Source organism: Sinohyriopsis cumingii, chromosome 2, assembly GCF_028554795.1.
Source record: "Sinohyriopsis cumingii isolate HCF-2022 chromosome 2, ASM2855479v2, whole genome shotgun sequence".
In the NCBI taxonomy this organism is placed as follows: Eukaryota; Metazoa; Mollusca; class Bivalvia; order Unionida; family Unionidae; genus Sinohyriopsis; species Sinohyriopsis cumingii.
This window is the reverse complement of record NC_142962.1, coordinates 141560658-141583931: the sequence shown is the minus strand read 5'-3', so window position 1 is coordinate 141583931 and position 23274 is coordinate 141560658. Positions and strand designations below refer to the sequence as shown.

The following is a 23274-nucleotide window of genomic DNA, read 5'->3' as shown; positions in this document are numbered from 1 at the left end:
CACATGCACAAGAGCAAAACAAGGCACATAAACCCAGACAGTTTTAACCCTCACGTCAATGGCCCCCTTAATTTATCTTTGTGTAACAAATTAAATTTTAAATCTCCCTCATTTAAATAATACTTCCACTATCTTACAGTATATACTCACATAGAAAAAAATGAATTACATCTGACATTCCATAATGTACTGACATACCAGGGTCTATTTTGTCTGTTCTGCTGATTAAGCCTAAAAACTACCTAGACCTAAACGTACTGGCATACAATATGGTGGCATATCAGGGCCCAAACAGTCTTCAGTTTGATCTGACTTGTACGCAAATATATATGGTAGGAAAGCGAAGAATTCCAGAGTATCTACAATTAAGGACCTACCTGAAGGCAAGTGAATTCTGAGGATCAAAGTTGGTGTTCAGCTCTCTCTGACACCAATCTAGTAGGATCTTCTTTCCAACTCCTACACTGCGCTGGTACACATCCCCATCTGTAAAGGAGAGAAACAAAAATGTCAATTTTGTTACTTACAAGTCATTCAACATACACTGTAAATTCACTTTCATCTGGGGTGTACCAGTTGTCATGGACTGTGTGCTTGCTACAAACCATGAATTCAAGACATACTCAGTAAGGATCCCTTTGTAAAGGCAATAGGGTTTCCTCTTCCAATCAGATAAAACCCTGAATTTCAATAATGAAAGAATAATGATTCCTTTTTGAAGACAACAGTGTCCCTTTCCAATCAGACACAAACCATGAATTTCAAGTCCTAATGAACAAGGATTCCTTTCTGAAGTAAATAGGACCCCTTCTGACTGGATTCATAACTATGAATTTCAAGTCCTAACGAACAAGGATTCCTTTCTGAAGTAAATAGGACCCCTTCTGACTGGATTCATAACTATGAATTTCAAGTCCTAATGAACAAGGATTCCTTTCTGAAGTAAATAGGACCCCTTATGACTGGATTCATAACCATGAATTTCAAGTCCTAATGAACAAAGATTCCTTTCTGAAGTAAATAGGACCCCTTCTGACTGGATTCATAACCATGAATTTCAAGTCCTAACGAACAAGGATTCCTTTCTGAAGTAAATAGGACCCCTTCTGACTGGATTCATAACCATGAATTTCAAGTCCTAATGAACAAAGATTCCTTTCTGAAGTAAATAGGACCCCTTATGACTGGATTCATAACCATGAATTTCAAGTCCTAATGAACAAAGATTCCTTTCTGAAGTAAATAGGACCCCTTATGACTGGATTCATAACTATGAATTTCAAGTCATAATGAATAAGGATTCTTTTCTGAAGTAAATAGGACCCCTTCTGACTGGATTCATAACTATGAATTTCAAGTCCTAATGAACAAGGATTCCTTTCTGAAGCAAAAAGGACCCCTTCTGACTGGATTCATAACTATGAATTTCAAGTCCTAATGAACAAGGATTCCTTTCTGAAGTAAATAGGACCCCTTCTGACTGGATTCATAACCATGAATTTCAAGTCCTAATGAACAAAGATTCCTTTCTGAAGTAAATAGGACCCCTTCTGACTGGATTCATAACTATCAATTTCAAATCCTAATGAACAAGGATTCCTTTCTGAAGTAAATAGGACCCCTTCTGACTGGATTCATAACCATGAATTTAAAGTCATATTGAATAAGGATCTCTTTTTCAAGTAAATAAGTTCCCTTCCAATCAGATATAAAACCATGAATATAAGCATGGACAAAAATATAGCTAAAGTAGAAGTCTATCAACTGATGTATAGTTACTATGTTCAGGCAGGCAGGTTCTTATAATTCTATCATGCTTGATTTATTATCATTTTTAAAACATTGCTCCAAAAGGTTGACAGAAAGTACAAAAATAAAGCATTACATTTTCAAGCCCTATCTTTATTTCTTTATCAAATCCTTCCTCTATTCCCTCACTTTGTGGGGTTTTGTTATCAAAGGGGGTGGAAGGGAGAATTTCCTGATAACATTTTCAGTTCTTGTATAGGCTCAGTTATTCGGTTTATCAAAAGCAGCACTGACAGAATTGTATTGTACAGTATGGAACATGCTTTCATTCTTTCAGAATCAATAACCTTTGTAACTGTTGGTAAAAAATGATATGTTGGTATGTAAATATTAATAAGAAACAAATATATACTGTACACACTCTGTGCAATTCCCATAGTCATATTAGCAGTACAAAATACCATGCAAAAGTAACAGCCATTTGGACAATAAAGCATTTAGGTATGAATCTAACGGTCATGGCTTTAAACCTATGGATTACTAAAAACGTCAAGACTAACAGCAATAAAAACAAATATATCACTAATAGCTATCCTGTAATGCTAAAATCAAATATGACAACTGTGACAACAAATATGACAATAATAATAATAATAATAAAAAATATGACAACCACAACAACAATACATGCAATTAACAATAACAACAATAATCCCTTGACCTTAGGGATTTATATTCTACTGAGCAGAATGATTTTCCAGAAATTCAAAAACAGACCATTACTTTCTTTAAACTGTTGAGTGTTAAAACTATCTCTGATATTTTTCAGCAATAACAATATTTTCAAACTAGCTCCTGTGGTGGCAATAATGAATGTCAGATTGGTTCCATTTTTGTTTAGGACAAATAAGACATCACAAGAAGTCTACTGGTGAAAATCCAACCCTGATATGATATTCTGTTTTGGCGCAGTGAAGACAACAACATCTGCATGATGGCTCCCATTGTTGTCATATGTGATATCAGATTGGCACCATTTCCATCTAGAATGAACTAGATATTGTAAGAAGTATTTTGGTGATAGCACAGTGCTGATATTACCAACAATCTAGGAGACAAATGATAACAAGATTTCAAGATGGCACTTGTAGCAACCATATTGGAAGTCAGATCTGCACCATTTTAATTGACAACCAACCAGATACCATAAGAAGTCATTAAGTGAAAATCCCATGCTGATATGACCATGTATTCTGGAGAAGTATTGAGAACGAAATTTTCAATATAGCCATTTGGTAGCTATATGTTATGTCTGAGTGGCAACCTTTTCATTCAGGACCAAGTAGAAATCATAAGTCTTTTGATGAAAACCTCATATCAGACTGATGTTCCATCCAGGTCAAGTAGCAATAAAAAAAAAAGTTCAAGATGGCTCCTGAGGTGGCCATATTGGACACCACAGTGGCACCATTTTCATTTAGAACCATGTACACTTTACAAGAGGTCTTCTAGTTATTGTTTTGGATTTAATGCCATTTTTCAGCACATGATAGTCTGTACATGGTGGCCTGTATAGCTGGTGGAAGAACTTGGGAAATCCTCGGTAAGAACCAACAATCCAAAGGAAGCTACTGGCAAGCCTTCTCACACACTCACCATGGCCAAGCCTGAGACTTGAACCCATGTTGACAGAGGAGAGATGGCAGTAAAAGTGAGTCTTCTAGTAAAAACCCCATGTTCATATCATCATCCATTCCAGAGGAGTAGCAATAACAAGATTTTCAAGATGGCCATTGTGGCCACATGTTGGACATTCCACAGGCACCATTTTTGTTTAGGATCAACTAGACATCTTAAGAAATCTACTGGTACAACCCCACGTCTATCTGACCTTACATTCAAGAGAAGCAGCAAAAACAAGGTTTTCAAGAGAGCTGCAGTGGTGGACATATTGAAAGCGAAATTGGCACCATTTTTATTTATGACCAAAAAGAAATTGTGAAAAGTCTTACTGTGAAACCCCATGTCAATTTGCTATCTGTTCAGGAGTAAAAAGCAATAACATGATTTTCAAAATGGCTGCTGTAGCAGCTACAATGCATTTCCATGCAGTACCATATTCATTCAGGACCAGTACGAATTTGTTTGTGTAGAGTTTTATGGCAATCCTCCAAATAACAATTTTCACTAATGGATGGATGGATGACAGGTGACAGATCATGGACATCAGACCAACCCATACACCAGTAGAGCCATAAAAATAACAATAAAAATGAACCAGACTGTAACAACAACAATAAGAAGAAATATTGCAAGAATAACAAGAACAGACCACATAGACTTGCAAGACCACATGTAAAAAAAAGATATTATGTACATGGGGCATTGAGGCTCCATTAGAGTGCCTAAAGTTCACCTAAACACAAATCCTAATAAAGGTTCAACTGAATAACAAACAAGGGTAACAACATGGTTATCTACTACTCAGTGGGTGACACTTAAATATAAATCCCTGGATTATCATTCAGAATAAAACTTCAAACACACAAACTTGACTGGGTATAATTAGATACAAGGAAATGAATACTTGTCTTGAAATGAGTCATATAGAACTAACATGAATTAAAATAAAGCTTTTATGGGGAGGAGAATGTAATGTTCCTGCATAAGAATTTTCAATTACCAGCTTGTGACCCCTGACTCCTTTTGAAGCTAAGTGTGTGTTATTTATTGTACAATTTGATCACAGATGGCAGTTGGGTTTTTTTAACAAACATTGACAAGTCCAAGAAGTGACATTGCCCTTCAATTTCTTGTTGAAGTTTTGAAATGTACATATACTACCGTACTTTTAAAATAGCAGTATTTGTGTCGGTAAGGCTTTGGGTATATAAAATGCATTGCAGAGAAAAATAAAAACAAGCATTAAAAAATACTTTAATTAGAACAAATGAGTTAACGATAAGAAACTCAATTCATGAGTGATCGGAATTTTGGTTTCAGTATAAAGGGTGACTAAATTAAGCATCATTGATTAAATTCTACTCCAGTATCATTGTATGTAACCCTGCTAAACGCTGCAACCCTTGTACTAATGATTCAAGTGATTCACTGCCTCCGTCCCACTCTCTGCCAGTGGTCAAAGTATTTATGTCTGTTGAAACAATCACCTGATATAAATAGTGGTCTCCTATGGCATTGAACTTGCTTAAAAGTCAAGTCAAACTGCAAGCAAGAAAATTTCTGATCTGCCATAGCATAATAGGTCAGCAGGTCAGGGTCCATTTGTTTGTTCTACTAATTACTCCTATCAAACTGCACAGACCCAAATCTGCCAGCACATTATGAGCAGCTGAACTGGGTCTGTGCAGTTTTCAGTTGGACTCATCTTATAGGCAAGTATATATGATAAGCATCTAAAAGGTGAAGGATTACCTACTGAGGTATTAAATAGGTGTGTACTATTTGCCCTACCTACAGTGTCCAGTTGTGATCATCTATTTTGTTTGTTCATGCATCCAAAAGTGGCTCAAAGTACTTCTGGTGGGACCCAGTAAACAAAGACAATAATATCAACAGAGCAGAAACATTCCTAACATATACCACAATATTTAAATTCAAGCAATAAAATGTGGTTGTTTACCTACTTGATATTTTATATTTTGCTGTAACATATACAGCTTATTGTTGCTATGCACATAATTCATCAATTTAATAGCAAGACGGCTTTTGCGTTTTAAAATAAAATGTTAGTCAAACAGCAGTTTTATTTTGATTTCTGCAATTTACACTAGCTGTTGAAAACTGCATCCCTGGATAGCAGTCATTCCAATGTACAGACACCTCTCACTATCTCTTTCAGTATATTTCATACTGGTAATCTTATATTTATATACACCTCTCTCTCTCTCAATATATTTCATCTTGTAATCTGATATTTATATAGACCTCTCACATCTTCTCTTACTTGTAATCTGATATTTATATAAACCTCTCACTCCCTCTCTGAGTATATTTCATACTTGTAATCTGATATTTATATAAACCTCTCACTCCCTCTATGAGTATATTTCATACTTGTAATCTGATATATATTTACACCTCTCACTCCCTCTCTGAGTATATTTCATACTTGTGATCTGATATTTACACCTTTCACTCTCTCTCTGTGAGTATATGTCATACTTGTAATCTGATACTGATATAGATGTCTCACTCCTTCACGTACTTGTAATCTGATATTTATTTACACCTCTCACTCTCTCTCTCTCTCTGAGTATATTTCATACTTGTAATCTGATATTTATTTACACCTCTCACTCTCTCTCTCTGAGTATATTTCATACTTGTAATCTGATATTTATATAAACCTCTCACTCCCTCTCTTACTTTTAATCTGATATTCATATATACATCTCACCCCCTCTACAAGTATATTTCATACTTGTAATCTGATATTTATAAAAACTTCTCACTCTCTCTTACTTTTAATCTGATATTTATATACACATCTCACCCCCTCTACGAGTATATTTCATACTTTTAATCTGATATTTATATACACATCTCACTCCCTCTCTGAGTATATTTCACACTTGTAATCTGATATTTACACCTCTCACTCTCTCTCTCTGTGAGTATAATATGTCATATTTGTAATCTGATATTGATATAGATGTCTCACTCCCTCACCTACCTGCAATCTGATATTTATTTACACCTCTCTCTCTCTGAATTTATTTCATACTTGTAATCTGAGTACATTTAATACTTGTAATCTGATATTTATATATACCTCAGTCTCCCTTTCTCAGTATATTCCATACTGGTAATCTGATACTGACTTGTTTTATACTATCCTATAACAATGTTCTGAAATTTTACAGAAAATATTAACAGTGTTTCCTTAACTGAAGCTAAAAATAAATACACTTTATACCTAATGAGATTTTTGTTAAAATTCTATTTTTTCCTAGGATACCAATTTGTATGGACTCCATGTTTGCAACAAACCATGAACTCAAGGCCCAAATCGGTGTGAGATTGCTCACCCGACCTAACATCTTCCTTATAGCCAAATGCAAGAGCTGTTGGCCAAAAAAACCCCAACACAATCTGGGTCAAATGGATGCTCTTTGTTTATTTCAAACTTTCTTTAGTTTTTAAATGTTCATCCAAATTTGATGATGCATTAATATTATTTTATCTAATGTTGAAAGGCCTCTATGCCAGGACATTTTCGTCAATGCTGATCAAATTTTCGTTTTAGATACATTCTTCTAATTTTAGTAAAGGCAGTCAGATATGGGGGTAGATCAGCATTATTCCATCGATGTGAAAGACCTTAAACTATAATGCTTTCAATCAAATTTGGTCAAATTCCTTTAAATGACCTTTCAACATGAAGTTAACAACAACAACAAAAATTTGTAGCAGCACCCATATTTGACAGCAGATTTACATACTAACAACTTTAAAGCCCAAATGCCAATATGCTTTCTGTACAAGTTTGGTCAATCTCTGTTGACAGGCTGTATAGGTGAACTCTTTTGAAAGTTTTTCTATTATTTTATTAATGGTGGACATATGTGACTGCGTAACAGCATCATCTATAAACATGCCATGACACTTTTTCAAGTTTGAAAAAATTATGATGTGCTGCATTGTTTTAAAAAAGGCGTTATAATGCTTTCCTATTTTAAGTACTTGAGCCAATATTTGATGGCAGATTGGCATTATTTTTACAGTTTCAAAGTCATCCAGGATAAAATGCTTTCTGTCAAATTTGGTCACATTTTCTTGAGCAATTTTATTCAACAAAATATGTTTAAAGGTTCTCCTATTTTTGGTAATGGTGACCATATTCGATTGTGGACTGGCATCATTACTAACAAAAAATTTCAAGCCCTCATGGCCAAGATGCTTCCTGCTAACATTGGTCAAATTCTGCTAAGCAATTTCAGGCAGGTGTGTCTTTTGATCTGTACATGTGTGTATCCTGAGAGAGATACATGTATAAATAATTGAATCCAGCTCTGGGGGCCACATCCAGGATCCAAAATCCTTCATTGTCATCTATCCATCTTCTTAAAATATACCAAATATGACCAGCTTCCCTCAAATTATTTTCTCTAGTTTTAAATTATTCTAGAAACAATATAGACTGGTAAGAATGACCTGTCCATTTGATTTTTCATTAGCATGATAATTAGGGTCAAGTCTGCCATACAAAAAGGTATGATCTAGCATCAAACATGCTGGAAGTGAATGTAGAGTTCCTTAAAATAATATGTAAGACCATATTTTTTAACAATTATTTGTCCAGTGGACACTGGCCATTTTAAATATTCCAATAGACAGGTATTTCCTGTTAATCTATACATACTGGTTAAAATGGAAGGGCTATTTGTACAAACTTGAAAGGTCATCAATAGATGACTGCTGTCATATTTAGTCAGAAGTGGGTGTGTATTCTAGAATGAAAAATTGTTTCAACATTATTCAGTTAATGACAGACAAGGGTCATTTAAACAACTCACAATGACCATTATGCTTTAATATTCACATTGCATTGGATTAACAGAAGGCATACAATTCTTTTAAAAGCATTATTCAGAATTTTGTTTGTTTAGCAGCAATAAAAATAATGCATGGAAGATGAACATAATTCCAAACAAACTGAAAGGCAATTGTGGTCAGATATGCTGAACAGTTTTAGAAAAGAAATACAATAAAAGAGTATGGTCTCTTCTGTTTTTGTATTGGGTACAAGACTAGTATAATTACAATTTTGTATTGGGTACTGGACTGGTATAATTACAATTTTACTGGAAGCCTTGATGCCATGGTGCTAACACACCTTGAAAAACAATGATAAGAGAGTTTTTGAGCAAAAGTCTTAAAATTTTGCAGCTACATTTAATATAAAACCAGTATAATTTGAACAAAAGTCACATTCCTTTATTCATGAATACTAAATTAAAAATAATGTTGCAATCTGAGTTAGCATTTACTTGAGGGATTGTTTAATTATTTATTTTCTAACTACTGTGATAGGAGATAGGCTTCGTAGAGGTTAAGCATGATCTTCAAACTATAAATCCTTGATTCAAGGATGCTTTCTGTGACATCTTACAATTTTGTTAGAGTTACATTTTATATAATTTTGGAACATGTGTCATATTTTTCAGTAATCTGTGCATGTACCAGTAATTTATTTGGTTGTTTTATATCACATCAGTACAGTGTTCCTCATTTGTCTTATTTCTGGTAATTTTTTGCAACTTTTTCTTGTTTCATTTCAAATAGATTGCCATAAACACTTGAAAATGTTGTAAAGATCAAGTGGGAATAAAAGAGTGTGTGTGTGTGTTTTGGATTTTAATGTAGCTTTAATAATTTTTCAGTCATATTGCTATGATGTCTGCAGTGTGACAGTTTATACTGATGTCTAGCACTGGGGCATCATTTCTCACCCAGACACATTTTCCTGACACCAGGCCAACCAGTCCTAACACTCACCTCTTAATGCTGAGTGCAAAGTGAGGCAGCTGCGTGTACCATTTTGATAAGTGTTTGGTATGGCTCTGCCAGGGTTTAAACCTACAACCTCTCACATCCGAAGCAGATGCTCTAACTACTAGGCCAGGAAAGAAAAGAAACCAGGTGTACAGGTTCCAATACAATGTCTAATGAATGTAAAGTAGCAATCGTTTCTTGATACTGACCTTGTACAGGATGAGGGGTAAAAGAAAGAGCTAAATTGAAACGGGGGCCCCGAGTAGCCAAGTGGTCTAAAGCGCTCTCCATTATGAATTGCTGCCATCTCAACTCTGTCTGCATGGTTTCGAGTCTAGGATTTGGCCAATGTGGGTATGTGAGAAAGCTTGCCAGTAGCTTCTCATGGGTCGGTGGTTCTTCCTGGGGTTTTCCCAGGTTCTTCCTCCACCATTAATATTGGCCGCCATGCATAGCCTATCGTGTGCTGAAAAATGGCATTAAACCCCACAACAACAACATAAACTGAAACAAGAACAAGAACATACATATATACTCGCTTATAAGTCGAGTATAACTGTAAATAACAGAGATCGTGTTCTGTTGCAGCATAATGCACCTGCAGATTAGAGACTATGCTGTTTGTTCTACTGACTACTGCTAAAAAAAAAAATGTACAGACCCAGATCTGCTGGCACATTATGCAACAAATGATCTAGGTCTGTGCAGTTTGCAGTTGGACTCATAAGCAAGTATATGCGGTACTGGTTTATGGCCTACACTGGCATTCTATAAATACCATATTTGTATAATATGGAATGATGGCTCGCGAACCAAACCAAATCAATAATGAATCAAATCAATTCATTAATGAATCAAATCAAATATTTTGCTCATATCTTTATTTCATGCATCTGATATGGTCATCGAATTTTGAAATAACGTCTGCCAATGATGGTGTCAATAGACTGTGCCATATTGACAAGTTAAAGAACAGAACTCTAGGACCATTTGATGCACTATCCTTTAATGTATATGTTCCCTTAAAAGTTCACTTTAAAATGTTTAATATAATAACCCAAACTGTATATATATACTGGTTCATTTTCTTAGAATGTTACAAACCCTCAATAAAGTAAGGCATGTAAGCTGGATAAACCTTCACCCCTACCTCAATTTATTAGGGTCTTTCACATTTATAATGCAGAATCAACCAAGAGCCTGCCATATCCAACACTGCCATATACAGTACAAGACAGTTATCATAGACTATTAAACATGTATGCAGGTCTACCATGCAAGCTAACCTAATATCCACCAATATGTGGAGAAAACTTCAATGATTAAATTAAGAATCCCTTCAAACTTTTTCTTGCCTATTTCTGTGAACCCTCCAAAAAGTACATGTTTAGATCATACTGTTTGGTCAGGATCTATGACTACAAAGCAGTCTTACTGAGATGAGTTCAATGATTGTTATAACAGTTATATTGCCAACTCATTAGGGCAAATGTATATCTGTTAAATCATTGGGGATTTATTTACAGATCATATACACCTGCTCATGCATGAAATGGCCACTGATGGGAATGCTGATGGCTGATTATTAACATTAAAATCCACTATAAATTTAAGACAAACAGAATTAATCTAATTACCGTATACATCCACTTGTTGTTGGGGTTGTGAATATTTTAAATAAAAAATTGTAGCTAATGCAATATTTTAACAAAATTTTGTAAGGAAAACTAAATTTGCACATACATATATGATACAATATTAAAAATCAGTTATGGAATAAAAAATATTTATGGTGTCATATGCTCTACTGCATATATTTCCAAACTCACTGATCCATGTCATCATGAGGATATGCCAAATTCTATATCCCCATGCCAACTTAAAAAATCTTATTGGGTTGCCAAATTCTATATCCCCCATGCCAACTTAAAAAATCTTATTGGGTTGCCAAATTCTATATCCCCCATGCCAACTTAAAAAATCTTATTGGGTTGCCAAATTATATATCCCCCATGCCAACTTAAAAAATCTTATTGCGTTGCCAAATTCTATATCCCCCATGCCAACTTAAAAAATCTTATTGGGCTGCCAAATTCTATATCCCCCATGCCAACTTTCAAAATCTTATTGGGCTGCCAAATTCTATATCCCCATGCCAACTTAAAAAAATCTTATTGGGCTGCCAAATTCTATATTCCCCATGCCAACTTTTAAAATCTTATTGGGCTGCCAAATTCTATATTCCCATGCCAACTTAAAAAATCTTATTGGGCTGCCAAATTCTATATCCCCCATGCCAACTTTAAAAATCTTACTGGGCTGCCAAATTCTATATCCCCCATGCCAACTTTAAAAATCTTATTGGGTTGCCAAATTCTATATCCCCAATGCCAACTTAAAAAATCTTATTGGGTTGCCAAATTCTATATCCCCCATGCCAACTTAAAAAATCTTATTGGGCTGCCAAATTCTATATCCCCCATGCCAACTTTCAAAATCTTATTGGGCTGCCAAATTCTATATCCCCATGCCAACTTAAAAAAATCTTATTGGGCTGCCAAATTCTATATCCCCCATGCCAACTTTTAAAATCTTATTGGGCTGCCAAATTCTATATTCCCATGCCAACTTAAAAAATCTTATTGGGCTGCCAAATTCTATATCCCCCATTCCAACTTTCAAAATCTTACTGGGCTGCCAAATTCTATATCCCCCATGCCAACTTAAAAAATCTTATTGGGCTGCCAAATTTTATATCCCCCATGCCAACTTAAAAAATCTTATTGGGCTGCCAAATTCTATATCCCCCATGCCAACTTTCAAAATCTTATTGGGCTGCCAAATTCTATATCCTCATGCCAACTTAAAAAAATCTTATTGGGCTGCCAAATTCTATATCCCCCATGCCAACTTTAAAAATCTTATTGGGCTGCCAAATTCTATATCCCCCATGCCAACTTAAAAAATCTTATTGGGCTGCCAAATGATTATAAATAAAAACATTTTATTAACTCACTGACTGGGATTTTATTATGGAAGAAAAACTTCATCAGTAATTTTTTCCACAAGTTATATTTATTTTGGCTGCTTCTTTGTACACTCTGTGTGCAATTATATTAAAATCTGTCAATGTCACACTTTACAAATGATTTTGAAACCCCATTTACAATTCATCACCCTGGATAAATAAAAATGTATCTGATCCCAGGTTTGATTCCCTGACCCAGCATGTGTGAAGTTTTGTTGTCACCCATCCAAGGCTGCTAGTTTTATCCATTTTCCAGTTCCTTCCATATCATTAACATACATTACCACTTGTGGCTTCAGAAGCAAATAATACTACACTAAACATAATACACGCACTGTACTCTTACAAAATCAATTTCTGGGTAAATTTCATGATGCTAAAACTCATCATAACAAGCAAAGATTGATGATGTCATATATATTGATCCATTACATGTGTGTATATATTATAAGAATATTATACCTAAGTTTAGTATGAGAACTCTCCTCTCTGGAGGTTCATTCTCTATCTATCTGTCTCTCTGACCACACCCAATGCAAGATCCAATTTTGAGACTTATTTAATCCGCAAAAGTAAGTGGTAATGATGTTTTAGAAGCAGTCCCCTTCTGACCAGGGATTATGGTAATAGGACACAAGGCATGCCTGGAGGTTGGTACTAAGAAAATCATGTTTCAGGTATATTTTAGACAGTGATTCCATCCCACCAGTCATGATGGTAACATGACACAAGACATGCCTGGTGGTAGATTCTGAGTAAATCATGATGTTTCAGGCAAGTTTCAGGCAACGCTTCCCTCTAATCAGGCATGTTTCGGAAGCTGCTTCCTTCCAATCAGACATGCTGGTATAATTAATAATAGCAAATATATAGACCCAGATCTGACAGAACATTATGCAAGAACAGATCTGGGTCTATGCAGTCTGCAGTTGGATCCTACTTGTAATCAAGCATAGATCATAAATGAAAGAACTTGGTGTAAAATCTGCTTAAAATAAAAAAGGACTGTCAAAAAAAATCTGCACACTGAGGTGATTCCTAAAATATTCTGTGTTTGGTTTCCCAGACTTATAATTGTAGGATGACGCTAGCAAGAGGGTTTTTGTTTTTCCACACAATTATAAACATTTAACATTAGCAATTATGCAAAATAAAAGCATTCTCTTAAATCGTAAGGAGGGGTTTCAATTGCATTAGTTTTGATGGTCCAGTCAAAGGACAGCAATGCACTTGTAAAGGATGTCCTTATGTAATTGTCATGAATAGATGCAGTTCTGAAAGAATGCATTTTACACAAATTACACCATACAGAATGTTAGACATCTTCATTTTAACTAGCCATTCTTACATATATTCTGATCAATTGAAAGATAATCACCAAACCACTGTGTTCTTCCTTCTCAGATTTATTCAGTATTAAGAGATTGGTCGGCCATTGTAAGGACATATACAGTTTCATGCAGCAATGAAATCAGCCATATTAAAACAGTTCCTGATCATGGAATTTAATTGCCAGCTCCTTGCTGACTCAACTGAGTTCACATAAATGATTTCTGTACCTGATTTATTGATGTTCTCCTTTATGAGCACTCAATTAAACATGAAAACCATAAAACAATATGGTATTCCAGTCTCAGGTATCTACAGGTAAACCAGCTAAGGCACTATAAATCAAAACTATATATCTATTCTCAGTCAGATGGAACAGGTAGACAAATCAATATTGAAAACTGCTTTGATAGGACACATGGGTATCACACACAAAACCCTAACATATTTGAAATGGTCTGTTTCTCCTTCACAGCACTGCTTTGAAATCAGAAATATTCATGCATATTTTAATTTTGATTTTGTCATTGGAAACAAATGGATAGTTTTGTTGAGACTGGAACTTAATATCAACAGTATGACTGTATCCCGTGAAAATTCTTTTACTCACAAAGTTTATCTACATGATACTACTCGTACTAATGTACATGTATGTACAATTCATTCGCAATCATCGGCTAGACTCACCAATTAAGGTGCTGAAAACAATGCCAAAAAAATACTAAAGACATAAAATGGAAATTTCATCAAGCTAATCATGAATTTCTTTCATTTATTGTACATATACTGGTTACCATATATACAAGTTTATAAGATGAGTCCAACTGCAAACTGCACAGACCCAGATCTGCAATCGCATAATGTGCCAGCAGATCTGGGTCTGTGCATTTTGTTAGGAGTAATAAGTAGAACAAGCAACATAGACATTGATCTTCAGTTCATTATGCTACGGCAGATCAGGATCTTTGTTGTCTGCAATTTGACTTACCTTATAAGCGAGTATATACAGTACCTATGAAAAATAGTAAATTCACAGTATTTTGGAGATTTCTTTTGGAGATGGAGAAAGTAATCTTGCTAATGGATGCTTGAAATGTACATATATCTCATGCACACGCCTAAAAAAATTAACACAAAAAAATTAAACAATAAAACTATTTCAAAGTTCCCTGAAGATGATCACTGTCTGTAGAACTAATCCTAACTTTGAATAATTAAGTCTAAGTCAACAAGTACCACTAGACTGTCACCCTTAGATTTCACTGGTAGTATTAATTCTGTCCAACTGATAGTTTTTTGACAGAAACTTGTGCACAAAAGCTTGTTCTTGATGACTTATGTCAACTATTCAGCAATGTCCCTTTTAGGTTGTAAAGCAATATCATTAATCTGGGTTGTAAACCAATGTCACTAATGTGGATTGCAAACCAATGTCACTAATGTGGACTGTAAACCAATACCACTAATGTGGACTGTAAACAAATTCCACTAATGAGACTATATTCCAATGTCACTAATATGGATTGTAAACCAATGTCACTAATGTAGACTATAAACCAATATCACTAATGTGGACTGTAAACCACTGTCACTAATGTGGACTGTAAACCAATGTCAATAATATGGACTGTAAACCAATGTCACTAATATGGACTGTAAACCAATGTCACTAATATGGACTATAAACCAATGTCACTAATGCGGACTGTAACCAATGTCACTAATGTGGACTGTAAACCAATGTCACTAATATGGACTGTAAACCAATGTCACTAATATGGATTGTAAACCAATGTCACTAATATGGATTGTAAACCTATTTCACTAAACTGGATCATAAACAAACTTCACTGACATTGGATGGAAACTTTTCATGACAGTACTTTTGATGGAATCCATGTCAATAAATAAATGTTTTAAAAGATAATACATCAAAACATTAAATCTAATAATGACATATTGAAAAATCTCTTTCACAAATATTCAGTCTTCTGCTTGACTTGAGGGACTATATTAATTCGTATTGCAAATGTGTGTATGGTATGAAAAGACCACATACAAATATCATTTGGTACCTGTCCAAAATCTAGCTGTATATCTCAATAAAATCAATAATATGTATTTTACCAACATTTGTGCATATGTTTCTGACAAAAAAGCTTGGACACTTCAATTATTGATTAAATAAAGATATTTATTGCCTATCTAAGTCATAAAAGAACTGATCCCACCACAGGATTTCAAAAACAAATTGATTGAATGATCCCTAAGTAAGCTTTGTGATAGGTGTATTCAATCCACATGCAGGGCTAGATATTATGAAACCAAACTTAAAACTCAAGTTTGATAAGAACAGTCTGCATGCAGGGCTAGATATCATGAAACCTAGCTAGGCTTAAGTTTTTGCTATTATTTTTGTTATGGGTTTAACTACATTCTCAGAAACTAGTAGGCTATATGTGGTGGCCAGTGTATTTGGTGGAGGAAGAACTCGGGAGAACCCCAGGAAGTACCACCAACCCATAGGAAGCTATCGTCAAGCTTCCTCAGATACCCAAGTTGGCCAAACCCGAAACTTGAACCCATGCTGACTGAGGTGACATGTCAGTGATGTGTGAAGGCAATCACCTTAGACCACTTGGCTAACTGGGTCCCCAGCTTAAGTTTGAAAAGAACAATCAACATGCACGGCTAGACATCATGAAAACAAGCATAAGGCTTACATTTGATGCAAATGATCCACATGCAGAGCTAGATACCATAAACCATCCTTAAGGGTTAAGTTTGAGGAGAACTATCTACATGCAGAGCTAGATACAATAAACCATCCTTAAGGGTTAATTTTGAGGAGAACTATCTACATGCAGAGCTAGATAGCATAAAACCATCCTCAAGGGTACATTTGAGAAGAACTATTTACATGCAGAGCTAGATTCCATAAAACCATCCTTAAGGGTTAAGTTTGAGGAGAACTATCTACATGCAGAGCTAGATACCATAAAACCATCCTTAAGGGTACATTTGAGAAGAACTATTTACATGCAGAGCTAGATACCATAAAACCATCCTTAAGAGTTAAGTTTGAGGAGAACTATCTACATTCAGAGCTAGATACCATAAACCATCCTTAAGGGTTAAGTTTGAGGAGAACTATCTACATGCAGAGCTAGATACCATAAAAACATCCTTAAGGGTTAAGTTTGAGGAGAACTATCTACATGCAGGGCTAGATACCATAAACCATCCTTAAGGGTTAAGTTTGAGGAGAACTATCTACATGCAGAGCTAGATACCATAAACCATCCTTACGGGTTAAGTTTGAGGAGAACTATCTACATGCTGAGCTAGATACCATAAAACCATCCTTACGGGTTAAGTTTGAGGAGAACTATCTACATGCAGAGCTAGATACCATAAAACCATCCTTAAGGGTTAAGTTTGAGGAGAACTATCCACATGCAGAGCTATATACCATAACACCAACCTTAAGATTTGTTTAAATATGGGAATCTTAATATTTGACATTATTTCATTCTGTGACATTTAATCTGACACATACTGCATGCACACTGTACTTGTTTGTAAGTTGAGTCCAACTGTAAACAGCATAGACCCCAACCATCCATTACATAATGTGCAATCAGATCTGGGTTGATGCATTTCATTAGGAGTACTCAGCAAAACAAGCAATACAGATCCTTAACTTCCACTACATTATACAATGGCAGATCATCATCTACACATTGGCAGTTGGACTCAACTTATTAGCAAGTATATACCATACTTACAAACAATTCCAAATGATTTGTCACTTTAACACTGTTCAAGGAACCAGGATCTATGCAGTTTGTTTGGAGTAATCAGTACAGCAAACAACAGAGACCCTGCTCTGCATGTGCATTCTCCTATGGCAGACCAGGCTCTTTGTTGTTTACAGTTTGACTCAACTTATATGTGATTACATACAGTATTACTTGTGGAGCTTTCTTTAACTTTACTGACAATACAAATTTTTGTTCTTCAAAGCATGGAGACATGAATTAAGAGACATTAATTTACCTTACAGCATTACTTTTTCATGGTTAACATGTACACATCAGCTGAAGCTTATTTAAACTGTCTTGTAAACAGTGGAGTCAAATATTTAAACTGAGCTTCTTGAGGGCAGATATGTCAGACATTAATGGTCCTAACTAAACCAGTCTGCAAACATGTAATTTAGCCAAATGAAGGTAAACCAGTCTGCAAACATGGATTTTAGCCAAATGAAGGTAAAACAATCTGTAAACATGGACTTACCAACTAAGTGTATGCAATAGTTCAAAATGATCAACCAGAGGACATCAAGAATGGACTTTATATCTCCGTCAAGGATATCTGAAAAAAGAATAGGGACTTGAGAATTAAATTTTACCAGAAAAATAAAGGGTATTTATATCCTGAATTAACTCTCATCAAGCTAGCTGCTCATTGCATGCAACATCATGCTAGCTACTCATTGCATGTAACATCAAGCTAGCTGCTCATTGTATGGAACATCAAGCTATCTGCTCATTGTATGTAACATCATGCTAGCCACTCACTGTATGTAGCATTAAGCTAGCTGCTCATTGCATGTAACATCAAGCTAGCTGCTCATTGTATGTAACATCACGCTAGCTACTCATTGTATGTAACATCAAGGTAGCTAATCATTATATGTAACAACATGCTAGCTACTCATTGCATGTAACATTAAGCTAGCTAATCCTTGCATGTAGCATCAAGCTAGCTGCTCATTGTATGGAACATCAAGCTAGTTACTCGTTGCATGTAACATCAAGTTAGCTGCTCATTGTATGGAACATCAAGCTAGCTACTCATTGTATGTAACATCAAGCTAGCTGCTCATTGCATGTAACATCAAGCTAGCTGCTCATTGTACGGAACATCAAGCTAGCTGCTCATTGCATGTAACATCAAGCTAGCTGCTCACTTTATGTAACATCAAGCTAGCTGCTCATTGTATGGAACATCAAGCTAGCTGCTCATTGTATGTAACATCAAGCTAGCTGCTCATTGTATGTAACTTCAAGGTAGCTACTCATTGCATGTAACATTAAGCTAGATAATCATTGCATGTAGCATCAAGCTAGCTGCTCATTGCATGTAACATCAAGCTAGCTGCTTACTGCAAGTAACATCATGCTAGCTGCTCACTGTATATAACATCAAGGTAGCTGCTCATTGTATGTAACATCATGCTAGCTGCTCACTGTATGTAACATCAAAGTAGCTGCTCATTGTATGTAACATCAAGCTAGCTGCTCACTGTATGTAACATAAAGCTAGCTACTCATGGTAACATCAAATAAGCTGCTCACTGTATGTAACACAGCTTCATATATATATATATATATATATATATATATATATATATATATATATATATATATATATATATATATATATATATATATATATATATATATATATATATATATCCAGCCCCCAACAGTTTAAAAAATGTATTAGTCTGGCCACCCGACTGGCTTATCATAGGATATATGCTGTTTTTAAAAAAATTCCTGAACATCCAAAGCACATGCCAAAAAATGTGTGCTACATAAATACCTATTCATGTATTTATGAATGTTTGTAGTTGTATGTGATTCAGTATATATAATCTTCATATGTGTGTCTGTATTGACAATAAATCTCTTGTCAGGCTGACTGCCTGAATCAAAATTCAGAAAATGTAACCAATGTTTTACCTCCTATAAGGGAAGTGACAGGATTTTGCAGAGTGTATTAAAACATATTGCATGCTCCAGTGTGCCTTTCCAGTGTACTCACAAACATGTGTCTACAAAGTAAACCTAATGGCCAACAGCAAAGTTATACAGCAATGTAATCATTGTATCACACTTTTATAAAAAAAATGGTCATTGATTTGGCTTCCTTGACAAATATAGGTCAACTGTTCCACATCAATGGGTCTGAATAAATGCAAAGCTTTTCCTAAATAAGTCTGTTTTAAATTTTGGAATTTGGAAGTTTATTTTGAGGAAACATAACTAAATAGAGTTCAATTTCCATTTTTGTGTGTGTGAATTTAGAATATTTTGAAGATATGGACAAGGATTAGAAATCTTGTACACAAGTTTAGACTTTCCTAAGAAAATCCCTTCTTTAATTGATAGTAATCCTATTTGTCTATTGCCTGGTTGGAGTCCATTGCTGGTTGGAGTCCATTGTCTGGTTAGAGTCCGTTGTCTGTTGGAGTCCATTGCCTGGCTGGAGTCCATTGCCTGGTTGGAGTCCACTGCCTGGCTGGAGTCCATTGCCTGGTTGGAGTCCACATAATGTCCACCAAGGATATTGCTTCATATCCTCTTTCAGAGTTGGAATAGTCTGATCATGTGGTCTTGGCAGGAGTTTCACTTAACCAATATTGTGATAATGAAAGTAGGGCTGAATATAACTTTCGTAAATCCTAACTCAGTGGGAAATGGGAAGGATACATTTACTATTGGACAGTATCCACAGAGTGTAGGAGGTGTTTTTTCATAACACTGCCTGACATGTCTTTTACATGTTAGGTATCAAAATATACTGGTACTCTTAGGACTTTGTCACACGTAAAAACCTGCAATAAAGTGTGTGTGTGTGATTTAGATTTTTAACATAGCTTTAAAAAATTTTCAGTCATATTGCTATGATGTCTGCAATTTGGCAGTTTATAGTGATGTCTAGCACTGGGGCAAAAAACTGCAGACATGTATCATGATGTCCCACCCAGTCACGCTATCCTGACACCAAGCCAACCAGTCCTAACACTAACCTCTTAATGCTGAGCGCCAAGCGAGGCATCTGTTAGTATGCAATACAATATTTTTTTGGTTATGATATTAAATACTACTTCCAGCAACTTTGATCTTTGTGGGTCTGTAGACATCAGGATTGCTGCAAATTATATATATATATATATATATATATATATATATATATATATATATATATATATATATATATATATATAGTCATCCATTTCGTTTACACCAATTTTCTAAATTATCTAGGTATAATACAAATATTTTAAAGCTCGTATAGAGAGAATTTGCCATCTAAGAGGGTGGTGTCAACAGCATATCTGTGGTTGTAGTCCTATTTTGAATATAAAGGGACAAATCATTGAAAAAGATTAAAAATTAAAAGGGGCACTAGTACTGAACCCTGTGGAACACCATAAGGTACAAGATGTTAATTAGCGAGCACTCAATTCGCAGTAACTGTTGGGTGTTTCCCTGTGAGATAGGACCAAAAGCACTTTAGAGTTGTCTCTCTACTGTGAAAACTTTAAAGTTTCTCAAAAAGAATATTTAAGTTAACTTGACCAAAAGCTTTCATGAAATCTAGCAAGATACCACCTACTACCTTTGTCTAGGGCTTTTGGGTATTTATCTACCATATAAATTAAAGTGGTCTCAAATGAGTTATTTGACCTGAACCCTGATTTATTTTGATGACAAATTCTGTATAAGGGGACAAAAGTCCATAAAACTATCACGTACATGTTTTTTCTATTCATCTGGAAAAAGTCGATGGAATTGAAAAAGGTTCCAAAATTGTTTTGTATCATTATTGGTCCATTTTTTTAAAATTTACTAACCTTAGCTGAATTCTACAAACTGAAAAACTGTCAAGTTTGAACGCTGAGATTTATAAAACATGTAATGTCTTCTGCAATGAATGGACCAGTGACCTAGAAGAGCACTGAACCAATATGGTCCAGCCCAGTTGCCACTGATGAATCAAATTCAAAAATGAACTTGTAAAACCTGTATTCCTAGAACTTCAAACACTATTTTGGGGATAGTTTATTTTCACAGTATCAAAGAGCTAAGTATATCATAGCATCTATGACAGACTCCTTCAGTGATGCATCCAACATTAGGCATAAAGATTACAGTGACCTGATTTTTGCCAGAAAGGTGCTTTATCTCCCATGATGCATTCAAAAAAAACATTGTATGAGTCAAAGACCAACAAATCTATGGATGGAAGGACTGATGGAAGGATAAATAAGGTACTACTATTTGCACTTCCATCTTTGTGACAAGAAATACTAATGTAGTAGTTTAGTCCTCCAACATAATATGTTATCACATGGTGTTTTTCTTTTGGTGCTGTATGTTACTACCTAAATAATGCCCTTTGTGTAGCATGTTCCGATGTTGACTGACATCAGTATGAGAGACAAATTTTCAGGAATATCTCACACACTTGGCAGTACATATTGAAGCTTTTCCACAAACTAAAGTCATGTTGATTTAGGCACATTTTACTTACTCTGTTGTCTTTATTTCAAACAAATGCAAATTTGCACACAAACAAACGGATGCATTTTCAAGTTCTGTTGATCAACATTTCAGTTGGTTGGAATGCAATGGAAGCCAGGAATGCCAAAATGCGTTAAAAGGATGATAAATATCTTGAATGAAATGAAGCTATCTTAACACTTTCTTCAATATTATTATAACCAAATCCAATTTTGGCACTCCTGGCTTCAATCACATTCCAACCAGCTGAACAGCATGAAAATGTGTCCATTTGCTACTGTCAGATTTCGATTCCATCAGGATAAAGACAGTAAAGCATAATCAACTAGATTTATATCTGTGGAAGAGTGTGGATATGGGCTGCCAAGTGCACAAGATATTCCTGAAAATATGTCCTCTCAGTCTCCTGCCAGTCGACTTGGGAACACACTACACAAGACTGTTAATAAAGCAGTAAGACATAACACCAAAACTAAATTTTTGTGATATGCCTTACATTGTACAACTAGTAATTGTGATATGTCTTACATTGTAGGACTAGTGCTTGTGGTATGTCTTACATTGTTGGACTAGTAACTGTGATATGACTTACATTATAGGACTAGTAATTGTGATCTGTCTTAATTGTGATCTAATTACCGATCTGAACAAAAATTCTCTTTGCAACATTTGTAAATTATTTTACACCAAAATGATGTACATGTAAATCAACCTCATTTTCCAGTTACTGTATTAACTGCTGTAATCTATAACTATCTATAATACTAAAATGACTTACTAATGCATACATTGTGTTATTTATAACTATGGATAATACTAAAATGACTTACTAATGCATACAATGTTGACAGGATATAATTTCTAATCAAATGAATATTTCTGAACTAAATGTTTACAAAACAATTCTATAATAAATCTCCTATTATATCCCGTTTATGAACTGCTAAACTGAATAATTATGGTTTCAATTAGATTCAGGGTGTATCCCCTAAATTATATGTTGTAAAACAAATTTGTCAACAGCAACTCCAATCATGTTCTTTCCAAACAATTTGAAACTTACCTTATATACTCACTTATAGGATGAGTCCAACTGCAAACTGCACATACCCAGATCTGCTCTCACATAATGTACCAGCATATCTGGGTCTATGCAGTTTGTTAGGAGTAATCAGTAGAACAAACAATATACACCCCGATCTGCAGGCACATTATGCTATTGTAGATCAGGATCTTTGTTGTTTGCAGTTTGACTTGACTTGTAAGTGAGTAAAGATGGTTCTGGAGAGCTTATCAACTTCCCACAGTACCTTAATATTCCCACTCAAG

The 23274-nt window shown here is 35.0% G+C and overlaps 1 protein-coding gene across 1 annotated transcript in view; it reads right to left on the bottom strand.

Annotated features, from left to right (window-relative positions):
• Positions 1-23274, bottom strand: part of LOC149805961 (uncharacterized) — a 129805-nt gene that overhangs the window by 80548 nt on the left and 25983 nt on the right. The window contains exons 3-4 of the mRNA XM_089950753.1: positions 17924-18001; positions 378-486 (exon numbers count right to left, since the gene is read on the bottom strand). Of these exons, the coding sequence (XP_089806879.1) occupies positions 378-486; positions 17924-18001 (187 nt within the window). The remainder of the gene's footprint in view (positions 1-377; positions 487-17923; positions 18002-23274) is intronic.